This window comes from Gobio gobio, assembly GCF_949357685.1.
Source record: "Gobio gobio genome assembly, chromosome: 20".
Classification (NCBI taxonomy): Eukaryota; Metazoa; Chordata; class Actinopteri; order Cypriniformes; family Gobionidae; genus Gobio; species Gobio gobio.
In genome coordinates, this window is record NC_137113.1 from 20,387,023 (window position 1) to 20,404,100 (window position 17,078).

General features: G+C 36.8%; 1 protein-coding gene across 2 annotated transcripts in view; it reads right to left on the reverse strand.

The window, feature by feature from the left end:
* The window catches only part of skap1 (src kinase associated phosphoprotein 1), a 34,601-nt gene extending 22,745 nt beyond the window's left edge, over positions 1–11,856 (reverse strand). For both annotated transcript variants that reach the window (XM_079801135.1, XM_079801136.1), the window contains exons 1-4: positions 11,623–11,856; positions 10,781–10,886; positions 10,144–10,169; positions 9,801–9,917 (exon numbers count right to left, since the gene is read on the reverse strand). In XM_079801135.1, coding sequence (XP_079657261.1) covers positions 9,801–9,917; positions 10,144–10,169; positions 10,781–10,886; positions 11,623–11,662 — 289 coding nt within the window. In that variant the 5' untranslated portion in view covers positions 11,663–11,856. The remainder of the gene's footprint in view (positions 1–9,800; positions 9,918–10,143; positions 10,170–10,780; positions 10,887–11,622) is intronic.
* Between the last annotated feature and the right edge of the window lie 5,222 nt (positions 11,857–17,078).

The following is a 17,078-nucleotide window of genomic DNA, read 5'->3' on the forward strand; positions in this document are numbered from 1 at the left end:
TGAATGACGGGCGAAGGGCGATGCGCGGGCGGGACACACACACGCGCGCATGACACTCGCTCGCTGTCTTTGTAGTCTCTGCCGTGTGTGTCCACTATATGAGGACATGAATGCATAAACCGTCACTTCATGAGAATTTATTGTTTCATTTGAGAAAACTGTCATATAATGAACCTCTATGTCGTGAACACAGACACGAGGTGTTCACGGCAACCCGTCAAAATAAAAGTTTGGTTTGAAAAAATTTAAATTGGCAATATAATAGGCTACTGTAGGCTACAGTAGATTTAGCTATACGTCTCTATGTGATAATACGTCTCTACTAATAATAATAATTATGCCTTTATGGTTGAATTTTTCACTTGATCTTTTTTTTATAAACAATGTTTACTTTTAAACAGTATACAGCCTTTAAATGTTTATGATTATTATCATAAATAATAAACGTAATACATTTTTTTTTTTTTAAATTAAATAGTTACATAAAATCAAATAAAAAAACATTTAGCTGTGGTCCCGAAATTAGTACAGAGTACCGTAAAATTTGGTCGGTATTGGTACCGACTACTGGAATTTTGGCACTGTGACATCCCTAGGTCCGATAACAAAAATGTTGCATTAAAAATGTGATCTTTTTGCCAGATATAATAGTGTGCATGTTTTTTCTCTTCTCTGTTTACAATATTTGCAATTATCAAAATGCACGTAATTGATCAAAATATGAAATATCTTGGGAAGATTGAATGACTACATTACAGGTTTACCTTGACATTTCCGACATCGACACAACACAATGATTTACTGTAGATTCAGTGGACACAAAAGTCAAGACCACTAACATATTTACACTATTGATTAAATGAATCCATGAAGGATTACTAACCAATCATGTGATCACATTTGCATACTGAAGCAGAATTGCACTGCAGAATATATACTGCACCAAATTCTACTCTGTACAATAATGATTAGGAATATTAAAATGCCATACAATTTTGTCAAGATAAATTAAAGTCATTTAGTCATCAAAACATTATATTTTGAGATGACATTTAACAGTTTTTATTGATTATTGATTGATTTAAATGATTAGCATTTTTATTGACTAACTTTAAGTGAACGTAAGATGACGGCAAAAGAAAATGGAAAATGGTGAAAATTTGCACGCACTATTAAATACCTATAACATATACACACAATATTGATAAATTAAATACGATCTAATATCACTGACGTGTGCATCCCTAACTATAATGCGGCAAAAAGAAATGCCTGCATATAAACAGTACACAAAGTCTGCATCATATCGCTGCCCTATCCATGTCTTCTCGGTAGTGTGCTGTTTGCACGGGACGCACGGGCCTGAGGCTGACCTCGGCGTGAACCTCAGAGACGAGGTGAAACAGAAGGCACGAGGGTCCCTGGGGGGCTGAGGAGAGAGGCAGGGGAGGAATGCTGATCAGGGAGAGATGGAGAGACCGGAATTACTGCGCTCTCCTGTACAGCACTTGATTAGAAAAAAGGAGAACTCCGAGCATCCTTAACCCCCCTGCACCGCACACCAATACGCAAACTGCACACAGAGAACAGCAAATTGACACATTTTTCCTCATTAAAGGCAAAGGCAGTGGCCTCTGTGCGGTGCCTGCGCATAGCAAACATTAGGAGGGTGAGAAAAAAAGAAGGAAAGGCAATAGGGAGGGGGGGTGAAAGAGTGAGAGAGAGAGATCCCTAGGTGAATGGCTCAATTGAACATCACCTCTCTAAATTGTCCTTAACAAGAACTGATTCGATTTGAATGAAAAGGATCTGTTATTCACAACATGAGACCTGAAATCATGCAGCCCCTGAACAGTTTTGCAGTATTACTTATTATTTACAAGATTCCAGGATGGACCTTTAGCCGGCCTCTGTTTAACGGCGCAATTGCGGGCTTCACACATGATGTGGGAAACCATTTAACATGCTTTAGTGCCACAACATTGTTCCTTTACTGACGAGCCGCACCGTACAAGAGGAGAATTTATAGCCTGGCAATGAGCAGGGAAAGCAAAGGGGGTCCTCCGTTGAGAGACCAGAGCTCTATAAATTTTACCCCCATATATTATGACATCCATTCAAAAGTTTAACTGCAAATACTATAATCCTGAGATGGCAGAGAGGTGGACTGGGGTGCGACAGCCAGAGGAGATATGACTCGAAAGCAGTGTCATCATCACACACGGCCACAAAGAAAAATGAGTTCGTCGAGATGTGGAAATATACTTAAACTAGCGGAGCTGAGGCATGAGAAAGCTTGGAATTCGGTGCTGTCGGTTATAGCCAATTCACAAAGAAAAATGAACTAACTAAACATGAATATACGATAAAAATGAGTGTGTGTTTATTTCAACAAGAATTATGAGCAGGTTCCTGTCTAAAATAAATGCTACAAAAAAGAAAAGAAAAACGTTTATTTTACATGAGAAACTAAAAGGGATACACAGATATTTATCTCATATCTTTGTAATAATAAAAAAAATGAAGACTTAAAAAAAAATCTGCTTACTATATGTTAGAGTGTATAATTCGGACAAGTATAATTATTTTAAATTATAGCATTGCACTTCTGCTGTTTCCATTCAATGTGATTTTGGATCTAAGACACTCTGCAAGCAAATGGTTTGAATGTGTGGAGAAATTGAGACATTCCTAAAAGAGAAGGAAAAAAGGGGGAGACAGGGAGTGTTGGATTTCGGGATGAATTGTAAAAGCATCAGTTCAACCAATTAGAAATTAACTTCAGTGCTGAATTATATATTTGTCCACCACCCTCCTGAGCTGACAGTACAAGTTGTAAGACTGTAAAAATATAAAGGATTTTTGAGGATTGAAAAAATTGAGGTAAGGAAGTAGGCTATAATTTCTTCTTTCTTATATTGCATTGTGTTAATGGATGCTAAAAAACAGAACTTGTATCAACTAATGCATCAGGTGATTTTGTTAAATTTGAAATATAATTTCACACACATATATATATATATATATATATATATATATATATATATATATATATATATATATATATATATATATATATATATATATATATATATATATATATATATATATATATATATATATATATATATATATATATATATATATATATATATATATATATATATATATATATATATCAATGGCTGAGGCTGACCAGACGGTTTACAAATGTATTTCAACGAGACCCACAAAGGCCGCATGGCATGTATTTGTCACAACTAACACACACACACACACACACACACACACACACACTGCCTGTTTTGTTAGAATTGCTCTCCTGTTTTTTATGCATTTCTTCTACATTCGTTTCCCATTTGATATGCTGTTTTGAATAAAACATTTAATTTGTTTAACCGAACAATAAAATAAGTATATAACTATAGCCTAATAACTATCATAAAATATAGTTTTCTTGTACTTTACTAATTCACTGTCTCCCATTGCAATATCGCTTTATTGGATTTAAATTAAACGAGTGCATAACATAGCCTACTTCTCAGGTAAATATAAAATAACATGACATCAAAGGTCTGTAAAGGAATACTACTTGAACATTCAGTGGGTTTTACGTTCTTTGTCTGCGTGTTTGTTAGGTTTTCTTTGAACAGATTTGATGCAAGAACGATGAAATATGCCAGCAGACACGTGTCTACTGTCTGCAGACGGCAAATCAAGATTCATGATATCGAGCATCGATCACACGAGGAATGCAGTACGGTCGTAAAGTTTGACGTGTTTGTTAACGCTCACATACATGTGTGTCACACAGGTATTTATGACCGTTTGATAAACTCCAGAAAGCTGCTATTGTGGGTCTGTTTTATTTAACTGAGAATGAGTTAGTGAAAAATAATAACATTTAGCATTTCAGGAAAAAAAACACGTGAAATTCGACAGTATTAGGTAGGCTAATAGCGCAAAATTGTTTTTAGTTTAGCTAGCCTATATAAATCGTGTAAAAATATCATCAGAATTGCTTTAGTTTGAGGAAATTGGTAAAGACTAAAAAGCCCACCAGAGGGCGCGTGTTGAGGGAAAGTGAATGGTGTTCTCTGAAGAAAACTGAACTTCGATTAAAGTAATATATAGCCTACAAAAGATAGCAAACGTATAAAATAATCAAACAGAACACGACAACGAGGAAAAATTATTCAATGGAATCCTAATAAAAATAACAGTAGGCTAATATAATTTGTCTGTTTCCCACAAATGTTTATAGTCTATTTATTGTGTGTGTGTTTAGGCCTAAAAAGGATACATCACGATTTGTTTTCCACAGGTTTTAACAAATCCCTGGATGTGTTGGTTTCCCGTAAATCTACAACTTATAGACGCCGTTAACATTTAAAACGTTGATATTTAATTATTAATTCATTCCAAAATAAAAAGTCAGATAGCTTTATTAATTTTAAATTATGATTTTTCTAATTATCAGGGGACTTGACAAAATACTATTTGACTTTGTAATTATTTAAAAATTATTATTCTTTTTTTTATGTAGCCTAGGTCATTTGTAAATATGCATTTACAAAGTATTTTTAATGCTAGAAAATGTAATCCCTATCATTTATCGCATTGCTTATTATTAACCTATTATTCTGTAAAACAACTTTCGTTTCCAAATTTAAAAATATATAGGCCTATAGCTTTTTTTTTTTTACTTCCCCCGTTTTGCTATGTTTTTATATGATTTTGGAAATCTCTTATTTTAGATAGGCTAGAATTTCGTTTAGAATTCGTTTCTTTGGGTAGCCCCATATAAATATATCAGAAAAAATATTGAATAACCAAAACGAAAAATTCACATTCGAAATGCTTTCTAAATAACTTTCTTATCGTGTTGCCTTTGAGGAGTAGCACGCGCATGCAGGCCTGCGGTGCAGAAGGTGAAGAACCGCGCGTGTCCCCTCAGTAAATAAATAGAAAGTTCAAAGGCTTAACTGTTTAAATGATAAAACTAAGAGCCAACAGTGACAGTCTGTAATCTTAATCCAGCCATCTATGAGCAATATTCTCTTTATACAAAAATATAAAACTTGTGCTTTATTTTAAATAATTTATTATAGCTACAACAAAAATCTGGAAACAATTTTCCATCTTAAACTACTCTATAAAATTTAGGAGAGCAGGATAAGTTAACTTGAAGTGTTTGTATTGGCACAAAATGCTTATAGACTGCAGCCAGGATTTGCTGTTACAAAAAAAAAAAAGATCACTTCACAGAAAATCCTCATCTTGTGATAACATCAAGTGGGGTTTTTTCTGTTGTACACTGGAATCTGTCATATCATGACAGGGCGTCAGTCATCATGAAAATGATTTGGTTCGGTGGTTACCGATGGCTGTGTTTTATCACACACATTGCAAGTGATGTGCATTACGAGGCCAGCCTAAACCTCACAATCTTAAATATAGCCTCTCACTCATGAAGATCCTTACTCAAATTCAAAACCGTGTGGGGAAAAGACTCTTTTATGATTATTACATGTTTCAACACTCAATAGAAAACATATGGTAAATTAGGCAATTAGCATAATATTTTCCATTTTTGGACAGATAAATGATACCTACAGGCTGACAAATCAGAGGGTAGAAAGACATTTCATGGAAAAACAGTTCTTCAGGTCAGTTTAAAGATGTGAAAACATTCCAAATGCTGCTGTAGAACAGAACCTCAGAGAGACAGACATGTCAAATGGATTATGTCGGTAAATATAAAGACAAAAAAAGTTCTTAATCAGCGAATGTACGCTTCGAGCATAAAAACACTCCACAAATGCCCACCGAAATTCTAAAGATTACAAATCTGCATTTAGCTAAAACTAAAAAAGACACACAGAAGACACTCTTTCCCTGTGGGTGCACAGCAAACACACCTACACACGCTTTCATTTGTTTCCCAATGAAAGCATCAGGCCACCTGGGCCTTGCATCGAAACTTCATCAATCTCCAGAAATGGAATCCAGTGGAGAGAAAAATCAAATTCTCATTTGCAAGATGGGTAAGGGGGAGAGGAAGAGAGAGAGAGAGAGAGCTGGAGGTACCTGGGAAGGCTAACCTCTAGCTGAACCCACAGCATTGAATCGTATTGCCATTTGTCTGCGATACTGACAGGCTGCAAAGAAGATTAGACACTCAAGGTTGTGACTTCCTATTCTGCTTATTTCATACCTTGCAAATCATGAAAGACTTCCTCTCTTCACCCGCGCTAACTTTTAACTAGACCTGGACATATTATATTGAGCGCAGAAGCAATATTTTCCTAAGCAATGAAAGAAAACGCGTGATGAATTCAGTGATGTACGCCCTGTTGACTCATCATTGCACAATGAATAGGACGACTGACAATGATATGACATTAACAGTTGAAAATCTCTTCAGAACGATCAGTTTACTGGGCAGGAGCGTGTTTGGGTGAAACAGTGAAATTACAAATGAGCGAGTGCAAATATCAGCATTTTCAGCAGCATCGCAGCCTTCGGAGAGCGAAGTGAACTTTTGAACCCGTATGGCAGAAGCAGCGATGCACTGAAGATGCTCTTCTCTAATATGTGTCTATTTCAATTAATTAACGCAAAGGGAAACAGAGGGTGGGAAAAACGACAGCGCAGAGGAAAGATGGTGTCATCTTGCCGAAGTCATTTCGCGTGCCCTATGAAGCCTGCCAATGCCTCATACTTTACTCTTTCTATAACCGCATTGGAATATTAATCGTGATTGGAGGGAAATTAATGGATGATTACTAGAATGGAATGTCGCTTTTTTTTTTTTTTTTGAATCCTGTCCCTGCTAGGGAAACTTTATTTGAACTGTGTTGTGGCTATGGCAACTGAGGTCAATAATGTAGACTCGGTTGCCCTAGACAGGGTTCAGACAGGTCATGAAATGACCAGAACAAGACCCAGGGGTCAAAAGTTTACTGTAGGGAGGAAGAAACACTCAAAGTGTGAGCACTCACCGCAAAACGTATGGAGTTAAGAGGCTACGTGGAGGAGGACCAGCTGACAATGACGAGGTCATGTAAGGTGCTTACGATCACATGACTCCACCTTTGCGTGGCCACATGCCACTGCATTAGGATAAATATGACAAGAGCCCTGCTGAAATTCCTGACAGTAACCATGATGGTGACGAAGATGATTTGCATGGTCACTTTGGTTTTTGCGAGGGGTCGCGTAATTGCCAGGCTAAAATGTCTTTTTCATTGACGCAAGCTCTTTTTGGACTCTCCAGAGATTCATTACAACAATCAATTTCCTAACCAACACAACCATTAATTAAGAGGCTCTAAGATCTTGAAAAAAATCAAATTTACATCTTGATGATCTAATTTGCGATAGAGAAACAACTTAACTCTGAATCCTTTCCCCCTCTCTGATTGGCTTCTCCAGCTTTGCCGGTAGAGCCGTGGTGGGGTAAGATAACAGGAACGAGAGGGGCTTTTGTTTCTGGACATAAATCAAGTCAGTGCACACAAAGAGCCCAGAGCATGTGCAGCCTTTGATAGGACATGCATTGATATTAGCCTCTTAAACACACAAACTCCTGTCAGGCTGACAAACCATACACCTTTTTCTGCTGTATTTGTTATTACTGAGCTGACGTCTTGTATGCAATATAAAATTGCACCATTTTAGTGGTAATCCCAGGCAAATATCTATGACTCGGGCCATTCAAAGTGATAAGAATGTTTTTATTCTACTACTTTTGCATTTCCTAAACTTGACCTGGCAAAACATCCACCCCACTGTGAGGCTCCTCCTGCCCTGGGCTTCCCATCCTCGGCTGCAGGGCTGCTGTCATCCAGACGAGGCTGCAGGCACGGTGGGGTCAACCGTGCGGTCTGCGGGTGAAACTCAGTTCACATTACCATACAGACAGGGGCCCTGACAATAGAGCGCCCATCTGTTCCTGTCAGCTATAACAAATCTACTGTCAAACCTCCCTCTGGAGACAGGGAGGCAGAGCTGGCTAAATGAAATAAAACTGACTCCTCCCACCGACGAGTCCACTGCTGCCTCGTCTTCCAGTCAGGTTAGAGCACAAGCAGACACAGTCAATTTCCCTTCCTCGCACAGGCGAGCATGTGACATCACGGAGCGAGTAACGGTGCAGGAATTGAATGCCTGAACTATATTTACCCTCCTGCTACAATAGGGTAAATTTGAAAATATCAGCATGCAAGGGCACCAGCTCATTCATATCACATGTGCATTTTGTTTTTCATTCACTCGAGCTAAGCAACAAAAAAAATCAGACGGGCTCACAGCATGGAGCGTCTTTATCGAATCAAAGGCAAATGAGAAAACTAAATCTGAATTGCTGAAAAAGGTGCACATTTGAACCTTAATCTTCATGATTATATTGCTCTCTCTAATTTCATACACTCTGAAATGCTCTCCCGCTCAAATTCCAAATGTCCTATCGAAGGGTTTGATGTGAGATTCCCAACTGGTGAACTAAACATGAACCCTGAACTGCACTTGCCCTTGCTGGTCATTATCTTTATTGAAAGAGCGACATGATGCGAATCTTCTTCGAGTTACTCCTCTTTGACTTATATGCCTTTTCCGGCAAAGAAGCGAATCAAAGGAGCACATCCAGGTTTGACCCCTTTTGTTGCTAAATTACAAACAACATATAAAATAAATGGGACAATGGAGTATTCGTTTTTACCAGGGTGGTGAGAAGTTTCGTGTCAGTGAACAAGAAGACGTATTCAAGATAAAAAATAAAAAAAAACTATAATTTATGGTTTTCACAATTGGCAATTGTGTAGCCTGACTTTTTTTTCTGTTCAGTCTGGAGAGCAGTTAAAATAGGAAAATATTACTATGAAGTAAATTCTGGCCAAAAAAGAGAGAGAGAGTGAGTGAGAGTGAGTGATAGCAAGAATCTGGATTGTCTTTGACTTTTAGCAGATTGCAGTATAGCATCTCAGAGACGGTCACTAGAGATCAATGATATTGAACTGAATGTCCCTGAACGTGTAGCTTTTTCTGCAAAGCTGCAGGCTTTTGATGCCTCTGAGAAAATTGTCAGTTGTATGATGAGTGATAAAGAAGAGAAAATGGATTAAACGCCCCTCAGGTACAGTGTTGAGTTTCAAGACCAGCTGGTTACAGAGGAACCAGGGATGATCAGTCACAGATCTGGCCCAAAGCAACAGCAGACTGCCCATATTGGCAAAAGAACAAAAACAATCAGCAAACACAAAACACATATTTTGGCGGGCCATTTTCAATCTGCAGTACATCCTGCTTTTAAACTCCCTTTAAACGTTGAATTTCATTCCAGTTCCCGTTTTTCAAATTCTAGGCTATACACGCAAGAGTAAATTTACCTTGTGTCAGAAGCACAAGAAAGCTAACATTTTAGACACCATTGTTAAACACAGGCAAACATGCCACGGTTTAACCCCAAGAACCCAGCATGCCTCAGCACACATGCTCAAACATCCCGCCCCCGCATGCCACTAGAGGGAGCTCTTCATCCCTTTTCAATGGAGGCAGAAGACCACCCTCCCTTTCCCCCTCCACACACTCCTCAATGCCAGCAGCAGAGTTGTGGGAATCCACTAGAGGGTGATCTGTTACCAAACACCTCCACTGGGGTATTTCATCATTACCAGTGAAACCCCCACAACAAGAAATGCACTAAAGATGCTTTAGACAAGTTTCCTGTCTTGACTTATCACAGCTTACATGAATTAGACATACGAGTAAACACACTCGTATGCACACACAGAACTCACGCTCAGAGGCACCTTCCTCCTGGTAGTCAGAGGCCACTGACATATCATCTGAGGGGGCAGAGCGTCCCAGACTGTTGCTGCGGTTGTCATCTGAACTGTCCTCAAGATTGGATTCACCTAGGAGAAAAAATAAAGGCAAAAAAGCAAGAGCGTCACATAAGTAGAAACTTTGTTGAGTGAATTCGACAGATATACATAAAATGAAAATGCCGTGGGAGGGAAATCTAATCATTTTTGTCAAACCGACTTGTTTTCTAAAGAACCATTGTTCCGGGAAAGACTGAATCTGAGCGGAAATCTCGGTGAGCAATTAATTAGAATCATGAAACAGCTGTTCACTTACTTCTGTGGGGAAATTCTTGTGGGTGTCTGAAAAGAGAGGATTCAGAAATGCTTTTAGAGAAGAACGTTTTATGAAGGATAAAATAACCTTCTAAACAAATGGACTTTGCAATGCTCAAAATCTTTATTAAAATGGATTACTGTATAATGCTTATAATCAAGTGCATGTAATGTTTGCATTGTTCCACTATCTTTCTTAGTCTAGATAAACATTTCAGCTCTACAATGAAAGCCGTACTACCAATTCAAAAAGAACTGAAGAGGCGTTTGGTTGATGGCAGGTTGAGTATCTGTATAAACACATGCATCTGTACAAAAACTGTGCATTGCAGCATTTGCAAGCGATGCATTGACAGTATTCAGTGCTGAAGAAAAAAAACCTAAGTATGCTTGTTCTCCTTGCAAACACCTTGTTTCAGCACAGCAAACCACAAAACCACTACACGCTGTAATTGTACTCCTTGCTTCTAAAAAGACAACAATAGAAAAACTGAGCAATTTGCTTCCTGTCTGTTTAACTGTTGTGTTTCATTTGTAGCTTGTAACTTGTCTTCATTGTGCCATACAAACAAGGAGGAGCAAGTATGTGTCAGCTCTAATACTTGCACATGAATAAAACATACGGTGACATCCCTCACCTCTTCTGGATGACACGAAAATTTCGAAGAAGAATGTCCCTGGACTCTCGTGCAACATCACTGAGATTCTCATCCTGGAGTATTTCAAAAACAAACAGCTCACAGTCTGAAAAAAAGAGAGAAAAACAACCTCAGTAAACTACTCAGGATATGTTACAGTCTGTTTACAAGACACCAACATGAGCAAAAAATAATGACATAATGAAAAACAACTTTTATGTTGAATTTCAACATGTGGTAAGAGAAAAATGTGACCTTTATCTCTTGTGATATTGCTATTCAATAGAGCATGTTTTGAAAGATGCAAATAATCATAAATGGACGGTTCTATTCATGCAAATGTCATAGCCACCAGAATGTGTAAGTGACAATAGTCATCCTGTCTGTGTGTCAGAACTACGATAACAATCTCATGATGGCATCATTCATGAAGTCCCATTTTGTACAAGATTTTTTCCTCTAGGGTAAACACAGCAAAGCAGAATAATTACAAGAGAAAATAAAACTAATGAAATCATATAGTCTGGTCAAGGATTAATAACATGAACCACAACTTCTATAATTATGACATGTTTACAATTAATTGGAAAACTAACTTTAACTTTAACTTCATGTGATTTTTGTGTGAATTCTCATTTAAAAAAAATGGATTTAGTATGCTACATAAGAAGCATTTCTTTTAAGTCAAAAGTTGACATTTAGAATATCAAGTGCTATAATGTACCTTAATAAAAACACACAACAAAATCTACAATGAGGTAGCCTACATTTATTTACGCATATTAAAGAAGCACAAAAAAATCTGATTCATGTTCAATTAACAATGAAACAATGAAGAATACCTCTTAATAGTTGTCTGATGTCATCAGCCACCGTCCCCATCTCTTACTCTCTGAGTAAACAGAAATAAAAGCTAATAAAATACTATGCTAATGTCAACGAATAAATGTCAAAACAAATCTGAGTGAATTTGTTGGTCACTTGTCATCCCACATAATGAGTTCGCAGTGTGAAATAAAAAATCATCGAAAGAGATATCCACACACATGAACCGGTTCGCGGAGGGAAGTAGAAGAGGAAGTGCAAAGCACATTGTTGTGAAAATGAAACACTGCCTAAAGAGATGGAGGCGAATGACTTTGTGACATGATATCTCAAGTTAAAGTCAAATTAATTTTACAATATTACAAGTGAATTTGCCTTTGCCACTATATATTATTTTTAGACCATCCGCCCAGTTAAACCTTAATTGAGTGCTACACCGTTTTAAATTTGTTGTCATTTTTTTATTTGTTGTTTTCGTTTGCTACAATATGACAGCAACGGGCAGCTAGCAATCAAAACCACTGCATATCTTTTTAAACCTCTTTGTTTGCCCCAACCACTAGGCTTTATCATATCATGACCATCGATCGTGACTATACCATCAGCGGTCTATGTAAGTTAAGTAGTGGCCATGTTTCTCCACATTAAAAGACTCTATATGTTTATAAAGGGTGTAGGCCTCTGGTTAGCCTTGTTTTATTATTATGTTTTCCATATCATTGTGTAGGTCGAGTCAGGTTAGTCTATTATAATTTTATGCAATGTTTACGATTTCACTGTTTATAAAAAGGACGAGGCCGAGTAGCACAACTGCCTCAGGGAGACCGGAAGTGTTTACTTTATGTGTGTGACTGAAGTCGTTTAGAAATACTCACCTTGAATTGCATAAATTGCTGTTGTTGTCACGAATCTACCTCGTATATATATATATATATATATATATATATATATATATATATATATATATATATATATATATATATATATATATAAGTAAAAGTTAATACAGTCTATATATCAAATTAATAAATAAAAAAGAACCATCATTTTAAACAAAATAAAATTAGATTTTTTTGTCCACATATGTTTTACCCAGAGACAAAACAGGACATGTGGTGAACACGACTCACCCCTGTAGCTCTTTTTTATCGGTTAATGATGGAAAAACAATTCGTTGCTTTTCAGATATGATGTATTTTTTTGGTTGCAACATAAAAGTGTATTTGATTGCCTTTTTCTGACTTTTTAAGGCTGCACTCTAACTTTTTCCGTTTGTTCCTAATATGACAATTTTTTCATTAGCTAGTTAGATATTTTCATTAGCTAGTTATGCAATAATCAAAAATGTTTTACATGTTGTATCTAATTTAATCAAAATCATCATTGCACATGAAGACCTTATGGTTCATTTTTTCAGTGCATATTGACAAAAATAATTTGAAATAATTAGCCTACTAGCCACCCGCCACCACCTCCTGCCCTTTTTATTAAAAAATGTAAAATATAATATATAGATAATAAATACAAAATAATCATAAGTTTAAACAAAATAAAATTAGACATTTTTCCACATATGTTTTATGCAAAGACAGAACAGGACGTGGTGAACATGACTCACCCCTGTAGCTCTTTTTTTTATTGGTTAATTGTCTTGTAACACTTCCTGGTCAGCATTTGCTCAGTGGAATGACTCATTTTCATGCAGTGTATAGTCTCTCAGATTCATTTGAATCATATCACAAAAGCTTTTGCTTACCTTTCAGAATTGTTTGCAAAATTCTGAATCAGCAGTTTGATGCTGAGCTAGCACTTAATGCATGTGAAAGACTAAGGACTACATCACATTGGGGTGGGCACAATCTCAGTGTTCTGTTTTCAAAGTTATTACATTAATAACAGAATTTAATCAGAGCAAGGCCAATTTATTTTGATTATGTCTAGGGTACTATATATATTGATAGACCAACATAATATGTGCAAGAAGAAATGTTAAGCAAAGTAAGGAAGGCGGAAAAAAACATTGTTAAAAAATAACGTAAGCTAGAGGGGCCTTTTTTCACCACACGTGGAATAAAAGCCACCCCACCCCTCCAACCTGGGGCAAAAGGCCCCTGCATGGGGAAGTGAAATGGCAAAAAAAAAAAAAAAGAATCTCATCATATCCAAGTGTTTTGAACTAAATAATAACATTATTAAACATTGAGTAACATAAACAACTTATTTAGTCAAGTTGTTTCATTTATTATTTGTGTAGTTACACGGGGCTCTTGAGTAATGAAATGCTTAAACGAGGCTCAAATTGCAGGAAAGACAATGACACTCCAGACAATTGTACTTGTACCAGTATATTTTATCACTTTGGCATTTCATAACATTTTTAATGTTTTAAAGGAACTTGTGTATTGTATGGCCTTTAGTGCAGTACAATGAATATCTTGGAGCTTCAATAAACATGTTTTTGCAAATTAATCTCTATTGTGATTGGATAAGTTAGTGTGAGCCAATTTGCATATCTGTTCCTTCCCAATGATGAAAAACAATTAGTTGCACACTTCAGGTATGTGTTTTAGTGGTGTTTTGGTTGCAATATAAAAGTGTATTTGATTGCATTTTTAGTTGCACTCTGACTTTTAAAGGCTGCACTGTAAAATGTTGTTGTTTGGTCTCAATATATGTGATAATTTCAGAGATTTTCATTAGTTAGTTATGAAATAATCAAAAAGATTTTATTTAATCAAAATCGTCATTGCACATATAATGACTTTATGGGGTTTTTTTTCAGTGCATATCGACAAACAGGTGTTGAGGAAATTACTATGGTGTATTTTTAAACGAACTAATCTTTTTACATAAGCTTTATACATTATACATAAGCCTTACCTTGCAGACAAATGTAAAAGATACTAGCTACTAGATTTTAAGATTTTCTGAAGAAAATAGAAAGTAAATGATGATTGCCTATGCAAAAATCCTTGCCACAATGGTAGGGTCTTGTGGTTTGTTTCCAGAGCGTTGCTGTGGGGTTGTTTGGTGGTTGCCTACTGGCCAGTTTAAAAGAGTCCACTCACGTGATTTTCTATAGTCCCCCTATGGCTTGAAAGTTTAATCCTTCAGTATAAGTCTATGAGATTTTCCTATACATTTTATCAACCTCCAGGTGAAAATATTCCAGCTGTTTAGAAGAGTACACTTTCTCTGTCGCTGCAACCAAGTTATGGAATGCACGTCCTCTTACTGTTAGAAATGCTCCCACATTAGCCAGTATCAATATGTTGCTAAAAATCCATCTTTTTAAAATCGCTTACATAGATCGTGATGATGAGTATTCTATTGTGTTGATTAGTTGAATTACAATGATTAGTATTTTATGATTTATTGTATTATTTTTGTGATTCTGCATTTTGTTGGTTTTATTTGCTTTTGTTTGTAGCTCTTTGGGTTTTAGAAAAGCTCATTATACCACACAATTTAAGGAGAGTCATGTGCCTAATATTGGATTAACTCAACACAGTTGTTCAAATAATCTACAGGGGGGAAAAAAAGATTTAATTCAAGCTAAATGTCAGAGCTGCAGTATTTTATGATATTTGCCAGTTTGTTAGGTGCAAGGCGTTGTGCACAGGTACAGGGTGGAGGCAGATCATGAAAGAAACACATCTGAATGGAGAAGGGGGAGCAGAATTCCAAGGAGAGGACATGACCGAATGACCCCTTCGTCACTGTCCCTGCAGCTATATGGCCCCTTGTGAAGGTAGATAGAGGAATGAGCGTGGCCCTCCACTCCAGCATGAGCACTGCCTCCTGCCTGCTGGGCACAGCCATATGAAAGGATCTTGCCTTTGTAATCCGCCCGGGATTACACCTCCCAACAATGCACAGCTGAAAGGGCGACAAAGACCCAGTATCAAACACAGGCCAGGACTGATGAGAGGAACCTGCTATGATCTCCTACCACCAACACTGACATCAGCGCCTCTCATCTCCCCAAGAGAGCTCTTTTAGCATTCGCCTACTCCTTTCTTCTGTCCCCTTATCTGGGAACACAGGCTTTTTTATCTCTGCATTCCTTTTCATTTGCGTTTCACTTGGGGGAGGGGCAGAACTCTGTCTTCTGAGAGCCCCCAACCGCCCCGACCTGACAGAAATCACACTCCAACATGGTCACACACCCCTCCAGAGACCAGGGGTCAATATGAAGGCACTGGAACAGTTTCAGAATTTGTCGTCTTTTCCATCATGAGATTCAATTACTATCAACCGGTTTATAATGCATTTTCTTGTTAAATGGTATAAAACATTTTTGCCCGTTCAAAGCCTTGGGCTCATCTCTGTCGCTGGTTTGACCCTTTGAACTCCGTTCAGCTCCTTGCTGCTAATTAACCTCCCCACACATGCACAAGTCAGGCACTTGCAGGCAGCACTTAGAAGATGTTTGTGTGGGTGTTTAAGGACCTGTGTGGTAAATAAAAGTATGATAGTTTGTCAGAAGGTTTTCCCAGGTATCAGTTTATGTTAACACCCACATATCAATCATGGTAAAATTAGAGGAACGTTTTTCACTGCAGCTCTTTAGTAGAATGTATGCAGTTCTCTGTTTTCTCATTCACAAACGGCTAAAATGTTTAGGACCATTTGAATGTTTACTTTTGAAATGAATAGTTCTGAAAAATAAAATAGAATTTTTAGATGGCGTCTCAGAAACAGAAAGATCTACAAGGCCTAGTTCATTCAAAAAATCCTCATGTCATCCCAAACCTGTATGCATTGTTGTTGTTTTTTCTTCGGTGAAACATAAAAAAAAAATGTTGGACCCCATTGACTTTCATTGTATGGATAAAAACTGTTAAAACATTTTACAAAATATTTTATTTGAATAAAGTCATATACAGGTTTGGAACAGCATGAAGAATTTTTGGTGAATTGGTGGCCAATTTGAATGAATTTGTACGATATGTTTACGCCCTACTGATGGATAGGTTTAGGATGGACATCATTCTGACTTTTTTCTAAAAAAAAATGGTTTTCATACAAATCACAAATCGAAATCGCCACCTCGTAACTAAAATAGCCTAGTTGTTTTCTCATGAGATCTGTTTGAATTTTTATCACAACAGAGAATCAGGTTTTCACTGTATTTTCAATTGCCAAAAAAGAAAAATTGACAAATTGAAAGTTCAAATTCATACGAAAATTCATATGAAATCGCCACTTCTCAACTAAATTAGTTATTTTCTCATGAGATCTGGTTGAATTTAGCGCAACATTCTTTAATCAAGGGAATGAGTGAATAATGAAAGTATTTTTATTTTTGGGTGAACTATCCCTTTAAATATCATTTGCCAATATACTGTATTAGGAAATAAACAAAAAGTTTTGCAGCTGTTTAACTAATTTAGCTTGTATTCATGTCATTTTTCCTGTTGAATATAAAGATTTCTATGAGATTGAATTGTGAAAAGGGAACCTATGAATC